At 40.9% G+C, this 25678-nt stretch overlaps 2 protein-coding genes across 2 annotated transcripts; one reads left to right on the top strand and one right to left on the bottom strand.

The window, feature by feature from the left end:
• Window positions 1–6554: 6554 nt before the first annotated feature.
• Window positions 6555–10567, bottom strand: CCDC127 (coiled-coil domain containing 127). Its single transcript, XM_080583082.1, has 2 exons — window positions 10231–10567; window positions 6555–10052 (listed from the first exon to the last, which is right to left on the bottom strand). The coding sequence occupies exons 1-2, from the start codon at window positions 10349–10351 to the stop codon at window positions 9379–9381; spliced, it is 795 nt and encodes a 264-aa protein (XP_080439208.1). The 5' UTR covers window positions 10352–10567; the 3' UTR covers window positions 6555–9378.
• Window positions 10568–10863: 296 nt separating this feature from the next.
• On the top strand, window positions 10864–25416 carry SDHA (succinate dehydrogenase complex flavoprotein subunit A). The gene is made up of 15 exons (XM_080583056.1): window positions 10864–10995; window positions 13684–13770; window positions 13994–14155; window positions 14538–14681; window positions 14825–14989; window positions 16016–16164; window positions 17446–17570; window positions 18829–18997; window positions 19513–19708; window positions 20450–20621; window positions 21955–22073; window positions 22445–22556; window positions 23361–23491; window positions 23998–24111; window positions 24435–25416. Exons 1-15 carry the CDS (start codon window positions 10942–10944, stop codon window positions 24519–24521), a joined length of 1986 nt encoding a protein of 661 aa, XP_080439182.1. The 5' UTR covers window positions 10864–10941; the 3' UTR covers window positions 24522–25416.
• Window positions 25417–25678: the final 262 nt, after the last annotated feature.

Here is a 25678-nt window from a genome sequence, read left to right as displayed (position 1 = left end):
GGTGTTAGGAAAGAGACGTGGCAATGGAAGGGGAAGGCAGCTGTGGCAGAAGGATACTGGAGATGCAAATGAAGACGAGCAAGGAGGAAGCCTCCTGCTTCCCTCTGTGGGCCAGGTCTGGGCATGGCCTGAGGGTCTCCTGGCTTTGGCAGCCCCCAACATGACCATCTCTTGTGGTGGCCTGGCAAGGGCTGGTGCTAACGTGAGGTGGAAGCATCTCTGGTTGAGGAGGAGGGCTTTTTTCAGCAGGCCTGGCTCGAGTGACACAGACGGTTTTGGCTGCCATGGAAAAGAGGGAGGAAAATCCTCCTCGCCCTGCCCCCTGAGGTGCCGGTGGGGCCTGATACCCTCTCCCAGGTCAACCACCCAGCAGCTTCTCCTGCTTCTCACCTTGCTCAGTTCTCTCTTGATGTTGGCAATCCTGGGCCAGCACAGCTCTCTAAACCTGCAGAAAAGCATCCCACAGAGAGAAGAACATGGTTGCCTTTTTTGTGAATTAATTGAATTGACTGACTGAAGTGTCTGGCTGAAGCACCTGCCTTCTGCCCTCCAGCTACTGCACAGGGGAACCTCTGCTGGCTGGGTGCTCTGAAGGGGAGGACAAGGAGCAACCAGGATGACAGGACAGGTATGTTCTTTCTGAAAAAAAAAAAAATGAACACACATTCCTTTACTTCAAAGCCACTGAGAGAAGCAGAGGGAAGAAGCAATGTTAGAGGTTTGCATCTAGTCATAGTTTCACACAATACAGTAAAATACAGTGAAATACAGTATGTTTATTTGTTTGCAATCCCTGGTATGACATAGGATGAGTCTATAAATGCAAATATTTTGAGACTGATATTTACAGTGCTTTGCAGCTAAAGGCAATTAATCATAAACACCAAGTTTGTTCTATAATCATGTTTTACAATATCCCATGCTATTAGAATTCACTTCATTTTCTGATCCTTTTTATTACTGTAGCAAATACTGGTATGAAATCTCTTACTCTAGTGATTCTACAGCAATATCTCGCCAGAGTTAATTAAACTTTTTTCAGTCAGCTTGTACTTCTCAAAGCAACATATACAGTAATCACCATTACTCTTTGGTATAGTTTTGATCATTTAACCCTTGGTCACATGCATCTATACTTCTCACGGAAATAATATAAAGGTTTTCACATGCCTGTGAAGAGGTGAAGAATCCATCTGCTAGTATGACAAGCACATATCTCTGTATGTGCTTTTGTTATTCTGCTGTTTTTACAGCAGAATAAACAAGTTGCCTACTCCCACATTCCCACATTGACCGGTTTGCCAGTGCACCTGGGTGAAATGATTTCTAGCCACCAGCTGAGGTGACAGCACTACATCCTTTCCTTCATTTTACTCTACCCTGTCTAGCTGGTACTCCCTCTCTCACCCCTGCATAACAAATATGTAGCATCATTGGGATACTATGCAAATTTTCTGTAGAAAAAAAGAAAAAAAAAAGTTGTACATAATATCTTTTTCTTACACTGAGACAAAGCTGGTCATGGTTAAAAGTTTAACAAGAACTATTCAGGTTGGAAGAGACATGAGGAAGTGTTTAGCACAACCTCCTTCTCCAAGCAGGATCAGTTATGAGATCAGGCCAGGCTGCTCGGTGCTTTATTCAGTCAGGTCTTGAAAACTTCCATTGATAAAGACTCTACAACCTCTCTGGGATAAATGTTAAAGATTCAAATCCTGTTACTGTGAGGACTGTGTTAGAAACAGTCAAGACATCTGTAGATTCCTCACTTACTACCTCCTTCCATCTTTGCAGTGGTAAATTATTATTTTCAGAAGCCCCCAACTGTTTCCTTTTGCATAAAATGCATGTAACATTAGCTATTGCATTTTCAGACTTCACTAGCATTCTCACTGAGCCACAGATCGTAACTAGAGAGTTGTAAAATGCTTCTATTCATTCCCCCACATTTTATTTTCACGTTTCCCTCATGTTTTCTTCAGATGGATTTATTTTAACTTTCTGCTAAGAATTCAACAATTTTTGAAGAATAAAGCTGAGAAAGCGATGTTAATTTAACCTATGTGGTAACATTTTTGCAGCTGTTTTTACTGAGAATTTCTGGTGCTTTGGAGATCCAGAGCTACTCTGTAGACTACCTGATGTTAGTAATATGTTTTTAGTTCCCTCTTTCAAAATGCCTTCATTCATAAACAGTTGAGAAGTCTCTCGAAAATGTCACTGGCAGGCTTCAGGAAAGAGACTACCAGCAGCAAAATTTCTCCCAAGACCCCACTGACACTGTCTCACCTCCTTTGAACATGCTCTTGTCATAATTGCTGTCTTCCTTTTAGAGCAACATCATGCCTGTCCTGCAGAGCAGCCCTCAAACTGGAGAAACATCATCTCCGAAGTGCTTCTCTCCACATCTAGGTAATCCTGTGGTGGCAAGCATCTGAAATGAAAGCCAAGGTACAGTGGTTTAGTATACACTCCTCCTGTTCCTCCTGCTGCTATCACCTGAGGCTAAAAGCAGCCTGACTGACATACTGAGGGTGATGAAGAAGAGGATTGTGCAAAGCAAAGGTTGTGTGGTGAGCCTCAAACAGGAAAAGATGGAAATGTAAAGAGAGTGGTAACTGTCCAGCAGGGTGCCTAAAGCACAGGATTCTTATGTGGAAGAGTGAAGTGGGGAAGATGTAATGAAAGTGAAGATGAACATTGTTCAAACAAAAAGCTGTCTCTGATAGTCTGCTTGGACCTTCTCTTAAAATACACAGAGAAAACAAGAAATCCTTTTGTGAGTTACCAATGGGCAAAATCCTTGAACAGCTACACAAAGAAGGAGCACTGAGCCCCATGTTCAGGAGGATACTCAAAATCTGCAGCCCAGGGGACTCTAATGATCCCACCGGTACGGTAGATACGCAGACGAAATATTTCAGTCATTTAGTTTTAGGGCTAATATTCAACAGCAAGTGGTTATAGATTCTACCACATCAAGAAATATTTTGCAGATCTTTAACTTGGTCTAGGTTTTATGCTCGGTTGTTCTCTAACTCTACCCGATAAATAGCCAAAAGGCACAGCTCCTCAGCTGGCATGATTTATTTCCTCTGTGGGTGCTGCCAGGCTGCCATCATCAGTGCCACAGCAGTTCAAGTAGGAATACCTTGAAGGCTTTGCAGAAGCCCAATAAACTTCGGAGGCTAAATCTCTTCCTATGTTATTGCGAACTTTTCTGGATGGAAAGAAGTCATTTTGTGTTACCACAGAGGAGAAACAGGACAGCACTGAGCTGTTACTGTACTCTGTTTTAGTCTGTTGGGAATGCAACAGAGGTAGGGTGCCATATACAATGACTTCCAGGAACAACCCATTCAGGAATGCTTTTGTGGTGTCAGGGAACTTCCTTCAGTAATCTGACATGCCTAAAAGTTGCCATGTTTATTGTGGAAGTAACACAATAGCCACAGAAGAATTAAATGGAACAAGCTGTGAACATCATGTCTGCTATAGTTCACTCAGAACAGACCTGTCGCTGTTTCCCGTGTAGCACTTCTCTCCTTTCTCTCTTCTACAAATAGGCATGATATTTATTTTGTATAGACTTGTAGTTTGTGTGACACTGGCTTCAGCTTTGTATATAAATATTTCACTGGAGTAAAGTCAGTTCCACCATCATTATCCTTCTTTGTTTTGCTCTTCTTGTTGACACTGGGCATCAGTGCATCTCTCCTCTAGCAAGCAACACAACATGTTTTATGGTTGGAGGTTGTTACTTGCTATGTTCATTAAGCAATGAACAGTGTTCTTTAATTAAGTTTGCTACTGTTTCCTTTTCCAGTGCTGTGGTATATAATGAGATGCTAATATGTTGCTGAACTACGTCCCAGTCCTGCACGCTATCTCTACATAGAGGTCTACCACAAGGCTCAGTTTGCTGCAGATAGGTTCATTCTCTCTTGGTCGCCGAAAAGCACGTTACTTTTTGTCTGTCTTATTATTATTATTATTATGATCCAATCACAAAAACAGAACCGTGCTGCTTAGGCTGCTGGCAAGAAGAGCGATTAACCACAAGGGGGAGTAGTGTTCAATAATATGAAACCAAACCACTAAGGATTTTGTTTGTACTGCGTAAATTAAGTTTGGAAGTGAGGTGTCTAAAAAATGCAAACCTGCAGGAGCAGTTGTAAAGAGAAGAGTGAAGAAATAGCCTCTTCCTAGGGCTCTGTTTTCGTAGATAACATTTACTGTCACGGTTTTGGCTGTTCCCATTAGTAGTACATCATGCAGCTAGCACTTCCAGGGCTACTTTACCAGCAATGTTTTGTCTTTTTGCTTTGTCTAGTGGCTATCCATAATTTGTCTGTAATTAGTCACTTTGTACAACTCCTTACATAGTAATTTCTCACATAGTGGTACCTTGTGAGTAGGGCTACATGCTATGACTGCTCTTGTCCATTTGCAATAAAGCTTGCGACTCAGGCGACCTGTACATCTCCACAATTAGTGCAGCAGACTATCACATGTACATGCCAAAAGGTGACCATTCTTTAGCAGCCCTTCCTTCTAATGCTAAGGTCCAGCCCTTGCACCCTTCACATCCGCAAGGTTCACCAGCTATGTGAGCCTTGGCATTGTGGAAGTCTTCAGAGTTGTGAATGACAATTGTGTATTGTTTATTGACTGGTAATTTGCAGTGATTTTACATTCTCGGAGCGTACAGGTACAGCTATAAGGCGTCTTCGTCACCTACAAATAGGCCAAGCTTTCATTACCTCGGCGGTTAGAACCCATGGAAAGAGTATTAAGATGATTGATCAGGTTGCGATCAGCCTCAGTTTTGCCAGGTAAGCTGATTTCAGTATCACAACAGTTCAGTGTTCCTTGATGCTATCCAGTATGTCCATAAGTTAGGGTTCTGCTAACAGCAGTCCTTTGAGGGTCTGCCTGTAGAAGGGCTTTTAAACTTATTTGGACTAGGTCATGGGCTGAGGTTTTATTCGTTTCTTTTATCTTCAAAATGTGTTCAGGTGTTACAGAGTTTCAAAGGCCAGTTTGTCATCTTTTCCAAGACTTTGAAACTCCCCTTTACTGAGAAACGGTTTCTCATTCTCCCACTTAAACTTTACAGATAAAATACACCATCACACAGATTCACGGACAGAATGCCTCTTGTTTTATTGGGATCTTTTGCAAAGAGAAATGCTCAGGTGGGAAATTTGATGTCTTAACCAAGGTAGTAGGTTGCTGTCTGGATGCTGATGTTGCAAACATTCCTGCAATGGCACCTTCAGCTAGATGGACTAAGACTTCCCAGACTTTTTCTGGTGAATTCTTACAATCCAGCTGGCCTGCGAACCTGCATGACCGCTATCATGTCTGCATGTTCAGTTTATGCTGCTTATCTTACTATAACTTACTATCTAACTATAACTTACTATCTAACTATAACTATAACTATATAACTATATATAACTATATAACTATATAACTATATAACTATAACTATAACTTACTATCTAACTATAACTTACTTATCTAACTGTAACTTACTATCTAACTATAATTTATATCTAACTATGACTATAACTATAACTATATAACTATATATAACTATATAACTATATAACTATAACTTACTATCTAACTATAACTTACTTATCTAACTGTAACTTACTATCTAACTATAACTTATATCTTACTATAACTTACTATCTTATCTAACTATACAGGAATCACATCTTAACTATTAAAGAAATCTTAACTGAAAAAAAAAAGACAGTTCTATGTACTCATTCGTGCATAGGCAGGAATAGTTTTCATTGACTATTAAAAATTACGCATGGCTTGCCCAATTCCTTAATCTTTCCCCAGGAACTTCTTGGGGAAATCCAAGAAGTGAAGACACTGAAGAGTCCTCGAGGGATGTTCCCTTTTCTGACACGTGTGAGGCAGGCACCTGGGGACCCATCCACCAAAGCCAGAACCACCATCACAGCCCCCAAGCATATTTTCTTTTTCAAAAAGAGCCCGCAGACCTCGATTTCAGAGACATTTCTTCCAACCAGGGTATTACTTAGAGGCTGTGAGCCACAAATGTGAGAACCACCTAAAGAATATATGCATCAAAAGAACCCCAAAACTCAAGATTTGAACAAGGAATTTTAATCTGAGGTGATAACAAATCTAATACCAGCTTTTATTCTTGGTTTGATAACAAGCTGCCCTCTTTTCTTCATTCCTAGTATTTCACAAGGATGAGGGTGGGTAAATGCGAAGGATTGTAATCAAAAGAGATTTTTTTTTTTTTAAAGGGGAACAGGGAATCCCAGGCTCTGAACAGTCCTAGAGTAGCATGCTTGTAGTTCTTTACAGGCAGCAGAAACTTTTGGACATTTGTACGGGGAAACAAAAAGGAGCTGACAGGCAAAACAAGGCGTGTGAAGGATTCGGGAGGAAGGTAGAGTGCCCTACATACCAAATTGAAGGAAATACCCGTGTGCTTAGGAAGTTGGTGTAAAATTCCATTCCTCCCACCCACCTTGCCCAAGTAACAAAACAGTGCAGAGAGATGTAAGGGTTTTTATTATTTTTGTTGTTTGTTTAACAGGTGAGTTTGTATTTTCATAACAAAACAAAACAAACAAAACAAAACAAAAAACCAACACTAACCAACAAAACCCTTCATTAAATATTTTGAAAACAAATTATTCCTTCACTCTACATACACACAGACATTTTCAAACAAATCAGTAATCCAGAACAATGGCTGTCGGGCAAAATCAAGCTCATAATAGAACTTTCAATATAATAACTTACTAAAGAGGACTATTTCAAAAATACGTAACACACTAAGAAACAGGAGTTTTGGTAGAAACTAATAGGACTGGTGTTTCTAAACCAGTTTCATGCTCTCAAAAATCCTCCTCAGAAAAACTCCTTGATCTCAATACACTGATCTGCAAAGTGTCCGTGAACAATAGTTCAACAATCAGCTGTGCAAATAGCTGGCACTTCTAAAGAAGTGAATATTGTATTTATTCCTTTGCATCCAACCACATACAATCAAGTATGTGATGCTTCCAATCATTTATTTATACTGAAAAGTATTTTACTTCCCGATTATGTTTTCTTTAAATATTTTGATGTCAGGGACATAAACTATGAAAAACTGAAAAGAGCATAAAATGTTTCTTCATTTAGTATTAAGAACGAGTGAAGATGCACAAGGCCGAGGCATGAGTCTTGAATATATTGGCATTGATTCGCTGTCTACAGCTGTTCCGCTGAGTTGCTGTAACTGCTTGCACCGACATACGAAATGCACTACAGCTGGGTGGGCAGACACTTTCCACATCCTGAAGGAACAGCACACGAGTTAAGTTGTTCTGAATTATTTGTTCTACTGGGCAATTAGGGCACGTGGATATGGCCAGCTACAGCAGCGTGGCTGAGGTTGTCACATGAGCGCTAACTCAATCACATTCTCATGGCTGAACCTGCATGAGCTTGGCAACCAGATAACATTTGGCCTTTCTGGTGTCTGCGATGGTTTCTCTTTTTCCCTCCATGTTTGTCCACTCAAACTTTATTTAAAAATAAAACCAGTCCATAAGAGGTTAATAAATCAATACATCACAATTGGCACCAACAAGGTGAGCAAAGTAACAGATTAAAAACTGAGTGTTTGGGAAACAAACATGTTCAAGAATTTTGTTTCACGTTAGATATTTTTGCTGAGGAACTGCATTAGGTTCTATACACTACTTCAAATGAGTTGTATTCTGTTTCCTGACGGAAATGAAACTGAGAGGCAATAATAAGAGAAAGCTCCACATCTGCTCGTTCTCTGTTAAACTTGGATGGGCATCCACTGAGCTGGATTGTTTCTGGGCCATGCGATAGCTGATGGCCTAGAGCAAACATGTTTGGCAAGTCTATCTCTCAGTTAATAAAGAAATGCTAACTAAAGAATGACAACCTACCAACACTGATTGAAGTCAAGTAACAAAGACCGACATTATAAACAAAAGGGTAACAATTGTCCCTTTGGGGTCTAAGGCTGGATTAGAAAGGAGAAGGAAAAAAGACTTCCACTCCAAAACACATGGCACTTCTGAAACTGAAGGTAGTTCCTATGCTCTTCAAGGAGCCAAAGATTTAAGGGATTTCACGCATGGAAACCCACTGGGGTATTTATTTTTTATATCTAGATATGTTTATTGTGGTAATTAAAGTAAAAAGCTCTGCTTCGTGAGTCTTTACAGAACTTGCACATCTGTAGGATTTCCACAGTCATGGGTATGTGAAGGGGTGAACTGTAAGCTCAAAATGTCAGAGTTGTGGAAAAGTGTACTTCAGGTCTGGGAGAACAGAGGCAGTCAGGGAAGAAGGGTGGCTGCCACCCTTCTGAGCACAACAATCAGAGCCTGAACGAGCAACAGAGCCAGGCGCGGTGACTACGGAGGTTCCTGGAAGCTGAACACGTACCCTAAGTGCACTGGGATGCAGAGGCAGCAGCACGGTGATGTGCATAATAGAGGCACACTGTTAGGTTATCACTGAAACCTTAACTGAGAGAAAAACGTAAGCATTGTCAACATTTCTACTGTATTATGAGGATACAACTTCAAGTTTATATATTATTTTAGTATTCAAACACGTCTCCCTAACTCCAGTGAGGCTCTCCTCAATCTGTTTAAATGTTATTTTAAGTAGCATCTTTTGGATGTTTCGTCCATAAAGTCCTATTTGTATTTTAAGCCTGGAAGACAATACAAGACTGATCAACCAGAAGCACGATCACACTATTCCCCCTCTGAGTACTGATACATACATTTCTGATATATATACATACACACAGATACATATGCATACACATATATTTGTATAAATGTGTGTATATACGCCTAAGATTTATGTGACAAGCATCTTGCTCAATCATGGTCTCTTCCAAAGATCTGGCTCAAAATCAGTCTTGCTTAAAAAAGACAGCGTTGAGGCAGCACGCAATGCATGCATAAGGAGCACAGTGTGCTGCCCACACAGTGGAGACAAATCTCACTTTTCTGTTGATAGAGCACAACCTTCAACTTGGTAAATTACTCTAAAGTGACTTCTGTTTAGCTCCTTCTGATCCCTATGGAAGCTTGCATTTCTCTGGAGTACACTGCAGTCTGCAATACAAACACAGAGTTTTAGAGCATGCATAGCTTGCTGGAGTATCTGCTGTTAGTGAAAGGAAAGGCACCAACACTGCACGTCCCATGCAAATACAAATGCAGTGAAGAGTAGAAATGGAAACACAGAAAGAAAATGTGACAGCTTCAGACTACAACTGTGATTGTCCCTACTCTTCACAGCAGACCACATGAAACACCATTACTCCCCCTATCGTTTTCCTAACATTGCTTTTTCTACCCTCTTGAACTTCTGTAGTTCAATAGCTAGTTCCCAGTATCTCAAATACAACCACATAAGTCTTCCATTTTGACTTCTGCTTCTGTTCAGCAGATTGCCACAGTAGTTATCATGTTTGAAGATATCTTTTAAGCCACTTTCCATATGTAGAGCCATAGCAACAGGATCAGTTGCCGCTTTAACTAGCAAATTTTTCTCTATTTCTAGTCTCTGGCTTCTGGGTACCACAAGACTGCAGTAGATCTCCTGTCTTTCTTTAAGTCCATCTTCAAATTCTTTTAGTAAAACATTGGCTCTCTTTTGCCATTCTTCTTCCTTTGCCAGGCAACTTTGGTACAAGTTACCCGCTGCTCCTGAGTGCAGAAGAACTTGTTTCTCCCTCTCCAACTTCTCCTGCTCCTGTTCTAGGCTTCTCCTCTCTTCTACTAGCTTGCGACTCTGGGACACGAGTGCTTCACGGTAGCTCAGGGTCCTGTTGCGCTCCTTTTCAAGCTCCAGCTCCAAGTGAGCAACCGCGCGACGACTTTCCGTGATCGTATCCCGGTATTTGGCTTCCAGGTCTTTCTGTAGAGACGAATGTTTTCTGTAATACTCGTTTTTTTCCTTTTCTATTTCCTTCTGACACTCTCTGGTCCAGATCCAACCTAAAACATATAAAGGGGATTAGAGAAATCTGCAAAATGGGTATGGATAATTAATATAGTCCCTGCAGAAGTAACTTAGTGATAAAAGTGCTTTTTCCTCCCCCCTTCCCAGCCAGCTCAGACCTCCTCGGAGGCCTCACGGAGGCCAGGTGCCTGCAGGGGGCCTGGCGCTACTCACGGAAGGCCGCCAGGCCCAGCATGGGCACCAGCAGGGCATAGTTCCACCGGCCGCCCTCCTCGCCGGGCTCTCTGCGGTTGGGCAGGATGTTCCAGCCGGGGGGCTCGTTCAGGTTGTTCATGGGGGCGCCCTGCTGGCTGCCCGCACCGGGCCCGCCGGGGCAGGCGAGGCCGGGCCCTGAGGCGGGGAGCTCGGCAGCGCCAAACGGACGCCTCAGCGCCCTCGGGACACTTCGGGTGCCTTCGGGCGCCTTCGGGGACCTTCGGAGTGCCCTCGGGGTGCCTTCGGGTGGCTTCGGGCCCCTTCGGGGTACCCTCGGGGTGCCTTCGGGTGTCTTCGGACCCCTTCGGGTGTCCTCGGAAGCCTTCGGGCCGCCGCCGGCGCAGCGCCCGGGGAAGCCGCCGCTGCCCCTGAGCTGCCAGCCCCGCCCCTCTCGGCTGTTCCATTAGAAGCACGGGGGGGGGGGCGAGTGGGGGAGCAGCGAAATTACTCGCTCCAGCGCTGAGCGCTGGCGGGAGCCTGGCCGCGTCCCTGCCCGCTGTCGTTGTGTGTGTGGGGAGGAAGGTTTGGGGTGACTCCGCACTCGCGTAGCCGCCGACACCCCTCTCCCCCCCCCCACTTGGTTTCTCCCTCCGGGGCCTCTCCGGATAACGGCGCCGGTAGCGGCGGCCCCGCGCATGCGCCCTGTTCGCTCCCGCGGCTCCTTGCGAAATGGCGGCGGCGGTGGTGGCGGCGCGGGGCTGCGCGAGGCGGTGGCTGCGGCCGGTGAGTCCGGGCCCTGACCCGGCCCTCCCTGCCCTCCCTGCCCGCAGGCGGCCCCGTGACCTTGGCGGGTCAGCACCGGGGCCGGGGCCGTCCTTGCCGGGGGAGCTGCTCGGTTGCGACCCCCAGCGCCTGGCTGAGAGCCGGCCGGGCGTTGTGCACGGGGGGCGCCTCGTGAGCGGCTCACGGGGCTGTCCCGAGGGGTCTGTGAGGGCCGGGAGCCGTTGGGGCAGGGGGAGGGCAGGGCCGAGCAAAGATCGCAGTCCTGCTGCTGGGCGCTCTCCCTGAAGAGAAACACAGAAAAGGGTGCGGTAGGCACAGCTGTAGCTGTCCCTGTCTTAGACAGAACGGCTGGGAGAGTCACTTTATTTCTTTAAAAGGCAGTAAAGTGGCCCTGATGGGACCTTTCGTCTGGTAAGGCCCGCAGTGTGCTAGGTAGCATAACAATTCAGGGGCAGTGCAGTCAATATCCGCGTTTAGAGCAAAATCTTTTTCTGCTCTATGGAGTTCTTTTCATAATCATGTTGAGGAGGACTTACAGCAGCAATTTTTGTGTGTAGATTTAACAGAAAAGCGTACGTGGATGGGAAGAACAGTTCTGAAAGCTTCTTCTGAGCAGAAGCCAAGAGATAGAAAGCAGTCTGCTAGAATTGTGTAGTCTTAATTTTCTTTTTTTTTTATATGTTTCTAGAATCCTCTGATGAAAAAAATCTGTCATAACTTAACCAATAGGACCATGGAAGTGTGGTATAGCAACTTCAGAAAACAGACATTTTTCTTTAAAAAAGGAAATGAAGTGCAAAGCATTGTGGCAAAATTCTCACTGGACATTGTAGCAGGCTGTTTACTTTGTTTACTCTGGAAAAAACAGGTCAACTTCTTTCTGTGCTTTAGGGCATAACCACAGTTTATACTTTCTCTAGATGACAGTAAGCATGTGCAAACCCGTTGTTTGCATGCTGTCTTTACACACAGCAAAGATTTGCTTTGCTGTGTGCAGTAACCTAGTATGTTGTTCACCCTCAAGAAATAATTTATTGCAGTAACAAGAGCTGCACTGCTATTGGGACATTTCGGAAACCAGCAGCAGTAGTATATTCTAGAGAATGCACGGCTGCGAAATCTGAAGTGTGCGGTGTAGCCCATCATGTCAGTTGGAGTTCTGCTAGTCTAAACCTCAGCTGATGTCAGGCCTTGGGAAGCACTTTCTCTGTATGGAGGACACCCTGTTTTAGCTTGATACGAGATTGTTGGGTGAGTTGTCTTGCAGATAAATTACATCTGGTGCTTCTGTTTCATCTGGCTGCCAGCAGATTGCTTAGTCCGATTCTGTTCGTGCAGTGTTAATGAAGGTGACTTAATATGGGAAGTAAGATGGACGTGCAATTGCCCCAAAGTGTGATAACAGAGCAAGGGAGAAGGGAGGGGAATCACTGCTGAAAAGGGGGTGCTAGCAGAATTCCTTAGGAATAGTTTTAATACTGATCTTATGTAATGATCTTACCTAAATGTCTTGGTTGTTTAAAAAAAACAAACAAAAAAAAAAAAACAAAGAAACAAAAAAAAACCACAGAAGTGTGTTAGCAAGTATGATGACACGTCAGATTCACTGTTAGGCAAGAAGATAATTTGAAGAAACTACGAGAGATGATAAAACTAGGTCAAGGAAGGGGTAATGTAGTTCACTTCAGGGGTGGGGAAGAGATGGTTATTGGGAAGTTCCAGAGAAGCCCAGCGTGTTAGCATGTTGTAGGGTGATTAAACCATGGCTATAACAGTTGCTGGAAAAGGCAAATACAATCAAAAAATGCAACAGAGTGGTATTTCAAACAGAGAAGTGATGATATCACAGTGCGGGTCACTGCTGTGACTGTCTTGCTGTTCTAATCAATCACACATGCTCAATTAGATGAATTTTTCTGAACAGTGTAGAGAAGGAATGCTAAGTTCTAAGAAATTGCTAATTTATACTGTGGAGACTAAAACTCTGGTTGTTTTAACATATCAAAGCCAGGACTGGATACTGGGTAGGTGCGGGTGTTGTTTTTTCTGCCTTTGTTTTGTTTTTGAACATGCCAGGGAAGGGAGAGTAACCCTACAGAAAGGGAAAACTGTGCCCCTGTGCTTCAGTCAGAAGTGAATAAATTGTTTTAAATTGCCCACTAATTAATAGAGAATGAATGCAAGAAAAATATATCTGGCTTTTGAAGTGATGATATGGAACAGCCTTTCCCACTTTTTTTTTAACTCTTCGCTGTTCTTAAGTACCTGTAATCAAATTCTGAGCATTTTTTGACCTAAGACAGGTATTTTACAGTAATTCCTGTGGTTCTCATAATGCTGTTTTCATCTTTGCTTGCATAAGAAGAGTGGAATAATACAGGATATGAATTGCAAACGAACTTCTGCCAGTGCAGCCTCAGAGAGGTCTGGGAGACTGGTTGGTTAGAGTGAAGTGGATGGTTAGTCTGTGACTTGTAGCTCTGTCCCTCATCCCGTCAGAACTGTTGTTTTTCCTAGTTATGAGTGAAGGAAAGTCCAAACTTCAGTAACTTTAAAGTATGTTGATGCAATATTTGTGAATCAGTGGAAAGTAAGTGGTAATTATAAACGTGGAGTAGTTGAGAATGCTGAAAATCTGTCTTGTGGAAACACTTGGTTTACAATAGTTGTCTTGATTTCTTTCCACAGTGGCCAGCAGCATGCCAGACTCTTGCACGCAACTTTCACTTCACAGTCTATGGAAAGAAACATGCTTCTACGAAGGTTTCTGATTCGGTATGTTCATGCTTTTCTATATCCTAACTAACAGGTCAGTGCTTCAGAGAGATGCTGTCAGGGACAGCTTTCTGTGTTGTGTCTGGTGCTTGCCTTTGGTGGAGTGTTGTGTTCAATTAAGTAATGGGATTGACTTGCTGAAATACATTGCTTGTGTCTACATCAGGTTGGCTTAGCTTGAAATAGTTGTGACCATAACAGACTGATTTATTTTTTTTTCTAGATTTCTACACAATATCCAGTAGTGGACCATGAGTTTGATGCAGTTGTTGTGGGTGCAGGAGGAGCAGGCCTGCGGGCTGCATTTGGTTTGTCAGAGGCCGGATTTAATACAGCATGTGTTACAAAGCTGTTCCCCACCAGATCTCATACTGTTGCTGCACAGGTGAGAAACGAGGTAGAACAAATGTGTAAAAACAAATATGCATGGTAAGAGCTGATCTGGATATGCACATGAACATGATGTGCCAGGGCCACGCTTCCACTGTAAATATTATGTAGCCCTCCAAAATTGTTTCAACTAAATATATATGTTTAGCTTCTATTCGATTCTTTTTCATTGCGTTCTGTGTAACTTTGTAAGCCATTGTGTTATACAAAACGTAATAAGGTACAGGCCATTGTGAAACTGATAAATTGCACGGGTATCGCTTGTATCAGTTTTTTGTAGGGGCATAAATGGTATGAAATTCTAATACAAACTACGAAAATCTAATAAAGCTGTACTTGATTGATACAATCCAAGGAAAATGTATTTTCATTTTCAGGGGGGGATCAATGCTGCTCTGGGAAACATGGAGGACGATAACTGGAGGTGGCATTTCTACGACACAGTGAAAGGCTCCGACTGGCTGGGTGACCAGGATGCCATACACTACATGACGGAGCAAGCCCCAGCCGCGGTGATAGAGGTGAGATTCACTGGCACTGATTGCAACTCATGTCATTCACAACAGGGTAGCTCCCGAAGAGATCTTCTTATTAGGAATGTGGTAAAGTAACTTCCTGCTTATTATGCACAACTATACCTGATGCTTGTCTTTGGGTTCAACAGCTGGAGAATTACGGGATGCCATTCAGTAGAACAGAAGAAGGAAAAATCTACCAACGTGCGTTTGGTGGACAGAGTCTTCAGTTTGGAAAAGGAGGACAGGCTCACAGATGCTGTTGTGTTGCAGACCGGACAGGACACTCGCTGTTACATACTCTGTATGGCAGGGTAAGAAGCTGTGAAGTAGAACTTGTTTTTTTTATTTGCAATCAATGGTATCTTCTGGCATTGGAAGAAAGAAAAACAAAATGACTTGCATGCATCTCAATGAGGAATCTAAGAGAACAAGTGATACCAATTCTGGATTTCCTTTCTTTTTGAGGCACTGTGGAAGGATGCCACCTAGGTGATGCGTGCTTTTTTGTCCGGAGTACATGGAAATTGGAATATATTGAAAGATCGTGCGTAGAGTGGTTATTCTGAAGGCAGTGGATATTAAATAGCATACACTGTTAGCTTTGTGGTCTGAAGTAGTTTTTATTGTTACAACTACTGCATCTGTTAACTCGACTCAGACAATATTTATCTAAGCCTTCCCAAATATCTTTTTTTCCTTTTTTTCCCCTCTAAAAAATTTGATGCTGTGGGTACAAAAGATTTGGTTCTTTTTAAGTGGCAGTAAGCTACTTAAAACCTAAAATTAGGTACCTAATAGCTAATGCTTTTCATTTACTTAGTAGTTAGCTAATTACTGCCCTTAAGGTTAATACTAGACTTGTTGCTGCAATAGAAATGATCAGTGCTGCCAGACACAAATCTGATCCTCGAGGGCACGAAAGAATACATTTGGCTTGATGACGCCTGCTCGTTCTGTTTATATACTTGGCTTCTGGAGATGGATTCTGCTTCTCTGAGGCAGACCTAGTGATACGTGCTTGTGCATGTGTCAAGCTCTGTGGCTGACTCAAGTGTTGCCAAGACCAGAGTGAAAGAATGCCTCTTGCTGTCTAGCTATGCCTTCTCAGAATTAAGCGGTTTGGTAACTATGTGTATCTCTTTGAGCTAGGTTAGATTTGTTAGCAAATGTTTATAGAGATTTCTAGGGAAACTGGCTTCCTTGAGAATCGGTGGAAGGTTAGTTGTTTTTTTTTTCATCCTTATGCAGCCTGTATGTATAGACAGTTCTGAAGAGTAGTTTTAAGTTCATGGTTTTTTTATCATTAAAGTTCCTTTTTTTATTTTATTTTCCTCCAGTCTCTAAGATATGATACCAGCTACTTTGTTGAATATTTTGCCTTGGACCTGCTCATGGAAAATGGAGAGTGTCGTGGTGTTATTGCCCTTTGCATAGAAGATGGTTCTATACATCGTTTTAGAGCAAAGAACACTGTCATTGCCACCGGGTAATGTAATGTTTATGATAAAAGATGGAAAATTGAGCGTGCTGCTAGCTGGAGGGCTGGGTGTCTTGTACACGTGTCCAACTCCTTTGTGTGGAGGTGACATGTTGACTTGAAAAATATAATTGTTTTTACCCCCCCCCCCCATTTGATCAAAAACAATATAACTACAAATTCAGTCACTTCTTAAGAAAAAAACATCTATTAGCTTTGTGTCCAAGTATAAATTTAGTATGAGGTCTAGCTTCAAATTCTAGGACAATGACATGGAGCTGAAATGCGTAAGAGCATTATGTATGTATATCCACAGCATCTTAGATTTTTAAAGTGTGCTATTTAAAGCAGACATTGTTGCAGTGCTACCAAGGTGTGTATGCATCTGTAGTATTTTGAGTTTCCTGTAGGAATCACCTTTTTCAAGATTCTTGAGAACCTATTATATCAGTGATAAAACTGCAAGTCTGACTGTTGTAAGGTGAAATTATTAGATGTTCAGTGTAACTTTACATTAGTAGTTGCAGAAATTTTTAGGTGTATTAGAATACTATATGGATTAGACTTCTGATTATTGTTTCCCATCTGTTTCAGTAGGATAGATATGTTGATAAATATCTTGCGTAGAAAATACTAAGTTTGCTAGTTGTAGTATGGTTTTATGAAAGCCAAGGCTGTTTTCATACTGAAGTTCTTTGAGCTACATACAGTAAATAGGTTAATATTTCTTCTGAGAGTTTGTCCTGAAACTGGGAGCATTGGCAGTGCTCAATAACATTAAAGCAAACTTGTTAGCTTCCTGGCATAAAAATTTGCTATTAGTGACAGTGAGCTTTAGACAAGTTTTTCAAATGTAAGCATATCCAATCAGGGGAATACTGATGATTTTGATGAAGCCATTGTTATAAGCTATTTTTGCTAAAACTGCACATAATAGTTCAAATAGAGCCTAGTGGAATTGGATTGAGAGGATGTTCTGAAGTGACTTTCTTTCTGGCAAAAGGGTTTTTGTTACTAACCTAACTATTCTACTTTGAAGTTGTCTTTTTTTTGGGCCTTCTGTCACTAGCCATTTTTCAACTAAGTCTAATGGGACAATACCAATTTGGTTTGGTTTTGGTTGAACTTACTACAGGACTTGGCAAAAGCCAGGTGTTTTGCTTGTTAACACACTTTTTCCTAGTTCCACTGTTGTGCAAGCAGTGTAGTTGAGTATATGTTTGGATGGTGGTTTTTTTTTGGCTTTTTTTTGCTTTGTCTTGCTGATTTTGTTGACTCTGCGTTCTTTAGAGGGTATGGCCGCACTTACTTCAGTTGCACGTCTGCACATACTAGTACAGGTGATGGCACTGCTATGGTCACACGAGCTGGGCTTCCCTGCCAGGACTTGGAGTTTGTACAGTTTCACCCTACAGGTATGGAATATGATTACAGATTATGAAATAACACTTGCAACATTGTTTTTAATATGATTAATAGAGATTTTTTTGTGGTTTTAGAATGAGCTCGTCAGTTTGCATTTTTGTGTAACATCTCATTACTTTATTAAATGCTTCTGGCGGATGTTCAGACTTGTCTGCAGCTGCTGCAGAATATAAATCTGAGAGTACAGCTATTACAATATGAGAAAGGTCTAAGCTGGTATAATACCAGTTACATATAAAGGTGTTGCTTTTACAATACTAAAAGATTTTACAAATTCCTAGTTGGAACTGCTTCATCTCTGAAACTTGTTTTTTCTCATGTTTAAAATACTAAAGGGTATATCTGATATTTGATATTAGATACAGGAGCAGTAGGATAGATTGTAATGTTAGGAAGTTACACACTAGAATCTTTTGTGAAAATTGAGTAGTTGAAGTAAAGTTGTATATTTTAGCCATATTATATGTTTTATAGCACAGGATCGTATCTAAACTGTGGATAGCATGGTCACAGACTAAAAGAGATTACTTTTTTTTGTTTGTAGCTAAATAGATGCTGAGTTTTAACTTGTGATAAATGGTGAACTTTTTGAACAGTTTAACAAATACAACATTGTAAAAGTAATCATGAAGAGATGCGATGTTCATTTGACACAACTAAGTTTTTTCTAGTCAAAGATGTTTAATTGTCTGGTAATTACGTTAAAAGTTATGGAATTATCAAGTGCATGGGTTTGTTAGCATTCTTATTTTATATGATGAGCCAATGCTGAAGACTAATGGATGGTCTTTTTCTTTGGAGAAGGAAGGACGTACTCAGTAAGCTTTTACATTCCACACAATTTGAAGCCATCCTGCACTGCTGTAGCACAGGAGAAGAGGCAACGAGATGAGCAGACTGACCTTGAGATAAACAATTTCTGGTTTACTTTGAAATCTTGAACAAAGTAATTGGTGAAGATCTACAAAATCTTTGTAAAATTTGCCATGCATATTTGTGGGTGCAGTTCTCTTCTCGTTGTAATATTTTAGATACCATGGGTGTTCCAGATGAAGTTGCTCACCTTCCAGGAAGAATGCTTGAAAATAGTAACAGTACTCATCTCTGATATCAGGGTAGAATTAAATTTAGCCATGTGACTTATTTGCATTATTTTAAAGTAGACCTTGCTTCTGCAATCCTGGCTGTGTTGGTTAGGAATTTTGGCTTGAGTACGTTTCATGTGATGGTTGTTTTCCTCCTTTGCAGGGATCTACGGGGCTGGCTGCCTTATAACAGAAGGATGTCGTGGAGAGGGAGGTATTCTAATTAACAGTCAAGGTGAAAGATTTATGGAGAGATACGCACCTGTTGCTAAAGATCTGGCTTCCAGGGATGTTGTATCTCGTTCTATGACCATAGAGATACGGGAAGGAAGGTTAGTTAAATACTCTAATGAAGCTGCAAGAATGAATGCTTAATTGTATTAGATTATATGCAATGCAATAGTTCATTTGTTCAACACTGGATAATTAATGAGATAGAGCTTTAATAACTGTTAGCTGAACACTGCATTTCGGGCAAAAATTTAGCTTGTTACTTCCTAACGTCCCCTAGAGGGGAACAGAAGATGTTATGAGTTTCCTGTTTGAATTCCTTGTGTCTAGAGACAGTTGCTCAGTTATAAATTTTTACATCTTTCTGTGGAGATATGGTTGTTTAAAGCCTTAAATACTGTGGATTATTGTAAAAGGAAAGCTGGGAGGAGAAGAGTGCACTTAAATTCTGCCACGTTCAGTAGTCTTTTCAAATATGTTAGTGTTTTTATCAAAGATGAATTTTAAATTTTAGTTTTTGGAAAGGTAATCACAAATGAGCTTAGAAAAATTAGTGACTTGCAAAAACTTCTGTTGCGTGATCCAATGTTGATGCTTTTGTTTTTTATTTTGACAGGGGCTGTGGCCCTGAAAAAGATCATGTGTATTTGCAGCTGCACCATTTACCACCACAGCAGCTGGCAACTCGTCTCCCAGGAATTTCAGAAACAGCTATGATATTTGCTGGAGTTGATGTCACTAAAGAGCCTATTCCTGTTCTGCCCACTGTGCATTATAATATGGGAGGTATTCCTACGAACTACAAAGGACAGGTAAGTAATGCAGATCGTTTTTAGTAGTTTTTTCATCTAGTAATAGGAAACGATTATCCAAAAATAAATGTAAAGGCGCTGAATAACATTAACTAAATAACAGTGTTAGAGTACTTAAAACACACAATCCGGTTTGGTTTTATGAATAACTTGAGAACCATGTTCCAGTCCATCTGGAGATGGAGCTTTGGGAAACTTCTAAAGTGAAGTTTATGGTTACTGACACATCTATCAACAATTCTGGCCATCAGTTTGAGGATAAGATACAGTTGAACAGGGATCAAGCTAGCACTGTGTTACAATATTTAATTCACTATACCTCATATAATCCACTAAAACAGACTCCTTCAACTCATACTAATTATATGCCAATTTGATGGTGTCAACTGATTTATTTTTTTTCTGGTTTGGCATATTCTACTTATTTTTTTTAATGCATATTTTCCCTTGGAAATGCATGCAGATCAGATTTGCTTCCTGTGCTTTTCTGACTTGCTGCAGAATTGTGAAGTAATATATGGTTCTGTTTCTTAAATATGACTAAAGAAATCTTAGGTTTTAGTGCTAGCTGTATTTATTACTTACCCTTTAAAACTAAGGTGTTTATAGTTTTAGGGTTGGAGAAAAGTTCATATTGTTTTGTTTCATCCTTACTTGCACATGGCATTTGAAAAATAAGGAGGCTTGCATTCTTAAAAACTGTTTAAGAAAAGAGTATTAATCGACTATCTGAAATGTTAGGTGATTACACATGTGAATGGTGAGGATAAAGTGGTACCTGGCCTATATGCCTGTGGGGAAGCAGCATCTGCATCTGTCCATGGTGCAAATAGACTTGGAGCGAACTCCCTTCTGGATTTGGTGGTCTTTGGTCGTGCTTGTGCCCTTACTATTGCAGAAACGTGCAAGCCTGGTAAGTCTCACAGTTTGTCTCACTCTTATACAGATGTTTACACTTACGATCTTATTTCCGTGTAACAGAGAGTTGTTAGTACCTACTTCAAATTAAGAACACTAGACCTAGACTATTAGTTGTTAGAAAGTGCAGGAAGTGGTGTTTATACTTTTTATACGCAGGTTCTTAACTGTGCAACTGCTTGTCATTAAGACTTGCTTTGTAAGCTGATTGACTTAAAACCAGTACTCAGTTTTGCTGTTGGCAAAAACAGTTGAGATTTTTCACAAACAGCAAAACAGAATATTGAATATGAAGACTTGACTTCCCTATGTCCTGCACTGCATCCTCTACATCAGTGTAGTTTGTTTTACCCTTAATTCTTTCATATAGTGCATTTTGTTGCCACCTTATTGATTTATAAGGTGTACCGTGAGTGCAACTGATAGAAGAAATAAATACAGAAAGTTGAAACATCTCGTCCACTAGAAATGGATTATCACTGCTGTATACTATTTTTTTAAATAATCTGGGTCAGCAGTAGTTGCTAAGCCGAACTTAAAAGCAAACAAAAAAAACAACACTCATAAGAGGCAGCTACACTGCAAGAGCAACTGAATTCCAGTAGTTCTTTGTTTTTTCATAGCTAGGTGCCCAAATGAATAAGACTGTTTGTGCAGGCTTGGACTGAAAAAAAATATTATATGAAGTGGGGGTTTGTGATGGAATTGGTTTAGGTCTACCACTGCTCTTTTGCTCTCAGTTAGTGCAAACATTTAAACTCAGACTAGTCTTTCTGTGGTTCCTCTGAGTTTGAAGTTGTGGGAAAGTTTTTAAGTAGTCTGAATGCAAGGCTACGTGAGAGATGAAGTATGCTTTTGAGGTGCTGCACGGCTGGTTAGTTTAGCCATGTTTGTTGCCCAACGACATAGATTCCTGTAGTGGTGAAAAGATACAGAGCTCTTAATGGGACCAAGAGAAGGTGGGAGGTTTGGGGATGAAGAGACAAGGGAAGCGTAAGAGAAAGTGGTGAGGAGCCACAGGCAGTGAGAAGTTTAGAACAGTTTATATCAAAGTGCAGTTTTTAAGTAATTAACAGCAGAATTTCACCAGATGTACTGGCTAGATTCCCTGCCAACTATCACAGGAAAGAATGCGATTTATATATTTCACTGAGAACTTTATTTTTAAGTACTATGGATACTTTCGGTGAGGGTTCAGGAAGGTTACAGTAAACCTGTATCTCAGACAAAGAAATAATTGTTTTACTCCAATCTGAGTCACAGTAGTTACTACTTTATGAATCTGCCAGAAAGTCACCTATTAAACTTACTGAATTTTTCCTTAATAGGAGAGCCAGTTCCCTCCATTAAACCAGATGCTGGTGAAGAATCAGTCGCTAATCTTGACAAATTAAGATTTGCTAACGGAACCATAAGAACTTCAGAAGTGCGACTTAACATGCAGAAGGTAAGCTTGATGAAGTCCTCAACAATAAGGGGGGGGAGAAGCTGTGAGCAAAAAGAGGTGGATTGCTTGCTTTGCTAACCACACTGTTCAGGATTTGCCTTGCAGAAATAAAAAGGACTTGTGAGAAGATTGTATGCGTGCAATAGAGGCTCTGTCTCAGTTTCACTACTTTCTTCTCTTCGTGGTTTTGTTATATACTGCATAATAGAATGGGTTTTCCTCTGTTTGGGGTGAACAGAAGAATGTTATTTCTTGTTCTTCATGCTGCAGGCCTGTCTGAAGTCAGAACAGCTCTGCTGAAGCTAATGAAGTTATGCGGGGTGTTATGCACATATGGCATATGACACTAATTTCTTTTTACTGTTTTGCAGACAATGCAAAGCCATGCAGCTGTATTTCGTACTGGCTCTGTACTACAAGAAGGCTGTGAAAAACTTAGCCAAATTTATAGTGATCTGGCACATCTAAAGACATTTGACAGAGGTAATTTGATAGCAAAGAATATAGCTTGGTCACAGTGCTCATTGGGAAAAGTGTTTTTTTCCTTAGACCTTCTGTTTTTCCTTTTTTTTTTAAACCTGGACATTTTGAATCTTTAGAAATATTTTATAGAACCCTAATTCCTAAACATGGTAATCAGCAAAGTATTTGATCTTATTAGACATTTTCTAGTTGTATACTCTTTAAAAGAAGTAGACACTGAAATCAGAATTAACTCTGTAAGTGCTACTGTTGTCTCAGAATGTGATGTGAAGTTGCTCAAATGCTAAGAGGAACTTTGTAAATATCTTCTGAAAAGGCCAGTCAGTTGTGAAAAGGTGGTAGGACACTGTTTTTAGGCTGAACACAGCTTTATTTTTTCAGCTGAGCAGATAGCTCTGCATACAGCTACCGTCTTGTGGTGTGTCTTAGAAGGACTTGGTTAGTTAAGTGCAACCAATGTACCTTTTCTCCACTCTGGTTGTGTGTTTCTCTCCATCTACTATATGCTCATAGACGTTTATTCAAACATTGAAATTAAACTGGCTTTCTTGGATACCTCTCACCAAGCATCAAGAAAAGAAGCGTTGTGATAGCTTAGAATGTAGGAATTAAAATGAAGGTACATTCCTGTAAGGAACTTGGGGTCTGCCTTGGAGATACTTAATGAAGGAGAACCTTGTATAACTAGCAGGTTCCCCCCCTCCCCCCCCCAGTTTAATTCTAAGGATCAGCACTAAGATAGAAGTAAATTAAGAAATAATTTGTTTGTAGAACACTTTCCATAGTATTTTAATATTTGACTAGGTATTGTGTGGAACACTGACTTGGTGGAGACCTTGGAACTGCAAAACCTGATGCTTTGTGCTCTACAAACCATCTATGGTGCTGAGGCTCGCAAGGAGTCCCGGGGTGCTCATGCCAGAGAGGACTATAAGGTATGCATTTCCTGTGACCTGGGCATAGCATTGCTTGTTGTGTGTCCTGGATGAATTATGTAAACATCTTAATTTCTTGAAAGTCTTCAGAGTCTGGAGTTAAGGCTAATGTAGTATCTATCGCTGGTCTCATCTGCCCTGCTCTGTTTATTTATTATATATAAAATGACCAGTGCGTGCAACAATGGGTAATGTTCTTGAGAGAAGAGTAGTTCCATGAATGCATTGGAATTATTAGAGAGGTCAAAGCAGGAGTATAATAAAACCTGTTTATACATTCATGACCTTATTAAAGCAGAATAACCATTCTCTGCAAGAAAACGTTATCTTAAATGCTGAAGTTTAACAAGGACTTGGAACTTTGATACGGTCAGTGTTAAGGTAAAGTTTGCTGGCTATTATGAGACATGTATTACAGTTGTAATTGGAATGAAACTAATAAAGTGGTTATAAAGTGATTTACAGATACCAATTTCTGGTCTATATTAACATAATTTTCTCCCTAGGTACGGATAGATGAGTTTGACTATTCCAAGCCACTCCAAGGCCAACAGCGCAAGCCATTTGAAGAGCACTGGAGAAAGCACACCCTTTCGTATGTGGATGTCAAGTCTGGGAAGGTAAGTTGAGTCTGATGCTTGAGGACAGCTGCTGATAACATCCTTTTCAAGGGAGCAGTCTTCCAGTAACATTCATTCTATTCAGTACTGTGTCTGATAAAACTGTTGGTTTTAATAAATTCATCCGGTGGTAACTTGGTGGAACGTGTTTCTTGTAGGTTACCAACTGTTCATTTTGTACAGAATGAAATGAATAATGGGAAAACAGCTTAACATTAATCAAGTCATTCAGTTACCTGTGTTACGCAGTCATTCCTGTAGCTAGGTTGTCATGTTTAGATACAAGTTTTGTCTTATTTTTTTTCTATTCTTTTTTGTTTTAGGTTTCCTTGAAGTACAGACCTGTAATTGACAAAACTTTGAATGAAGAAGACTGCTCAACTGTTCCTCCTGCTATTCGCTCATACTAGTAGCTTACATCCAACTTGCAGTCCTCTCCCAGAGAGGGTTAGTGTACATAAGCGTAGCACAGGCAAATCAAAATACTATTGTAACCATCAGTTAATGAAAAATGTTGCCTAGAAGCTTCTCCAAATTGTGTTCTGCTCTTTGGTGTGGAATGCAGGACAACTTGTGTTCTTTCACCCACCTTCTGAAACTGAAAGGGAAAACACCAAATACGTCTGAAGTGATTAAAATCTTGTCACAGTATCCATATGTTATGTATATAATGTCTTTATTTTGAATGTATAGTTATTTCTGTATTTTAAGAATAAGAAATGCATTGCAATAGTTTTAGACAAGACTGAGATGCTGAATTTTATGATTTTTAAAATTAAGCATCAAAATTGCTGATTGTAAGTAACATGAAAGAAAAGATGGTGCTATAGTAACTATAACCTTTTTTTTCTAAAGCTAAAATTGTAAAAATAAAAGTAATGCTATTGCTTTATGGAAGGAAGCAAGATGCTGCTTCTCCTCCAGCAGGTAACAAGTGGAATTCATTTCCTACAAATTATACCATGAGTAGGTTATAATCTTTATAGCTATCTTTGCTATCTGTGGAATTTGTGAAGCCAATTTTGTGGTGTTCTGTGGGTATTTCCTAGACTGTCTCTTCTTTCAGAGGAACTAAGGCTCACTTTTGCCAAAGGCTCATCTAAATGTTGAGGCTTCTCTGACTTGAATTTTTGATTTAGTATGAACATGTAAAGGCACAAGTACTGCCCTTCTTGCAGGATTTGAAGTATAGTTCCACAGATGAGCATTAAGCACTTCCGCGTTTTTGTCTCTGTGTTTCTGCACTGGCTGAATGTTTTATTCCCTTGCTCCTGGGGAAAAAAAAAATACATATTATCTGCCTCATTTAGTGGTTCTGTGCTGTGTATCAGGGGTTTCACTCAGCCTGGGTTGGGGAGCACTGCTCGAGTGCCTTGCTTGGGTGGGAAGGGCAGAGGGAGCTCATCAAGGACTGCTCCAGATATGGGTCCTTACCACGGGCTCCATCCATCCCCCGGGAGCAAACTCCTCCAGCACGGGTCCCCCACGGGCAGCAGCTCCCCCCAGACCCCCTGCTCCTGCGTGGGCTCCTCTCCGCGTCCCGCAGCAGGGCTCCTCCTCCCTCCTG

The sequence above is a fragment of the Anser brachyrhynchus genome, assembly GCF_964034855.1.
Source record: "Anser brachyrhynchus genome assembly, chromosome: 2".
NCBI classification, from domain to species: domain Eukaryota; kingdom Metazoa; phylum Chordata; class Aves; order Anseriformes; family Anatidae; genus Anser; species Anser brachyrhynchus.
This window is presented reverse-complemented; position numbering and strand designations above follow the sequence as displayed.

Bases quoted from the DNA above. Each gene is read 5' to 3' on its own strand.
- CCDC127 (XM_080583082.1), bottom strand. From the start codon at position 10,351: ATGAACAACCTGAACGAGCCCCCCGGCTGGAACATCCTGCCCAACCGC. The intron at 10,053-10,230 runs GTGAGTAGCGCC...TATATGTTTTAG, and splicing joins GCTGGGCCTGGCGGCCTTCC to GTTGGATCTGGACCAGAGAG.
- SDHA (XM_080583056.1), top strand. From the start codon at position 10,942: ATGGCGGCGGCGGTGGTGGCGGCGCGGGGCTGCGCGAGGCGGTGGCTG. The intron at 10,996-13,683 runs GTGAGTCCGGGC...TTCTTTCCACAG, and splicing joins CGAGGCGGTGGCTGCGGCCG to TGGCCAGCAGCATGCCAGAC. The intron at 19,709-20,449 runs GTAAGTAATGCA...CTGAAATGTTAG, and splicing joins CTACGAACTACAAAGGACAG to GTGATTACACATGTGAATGG.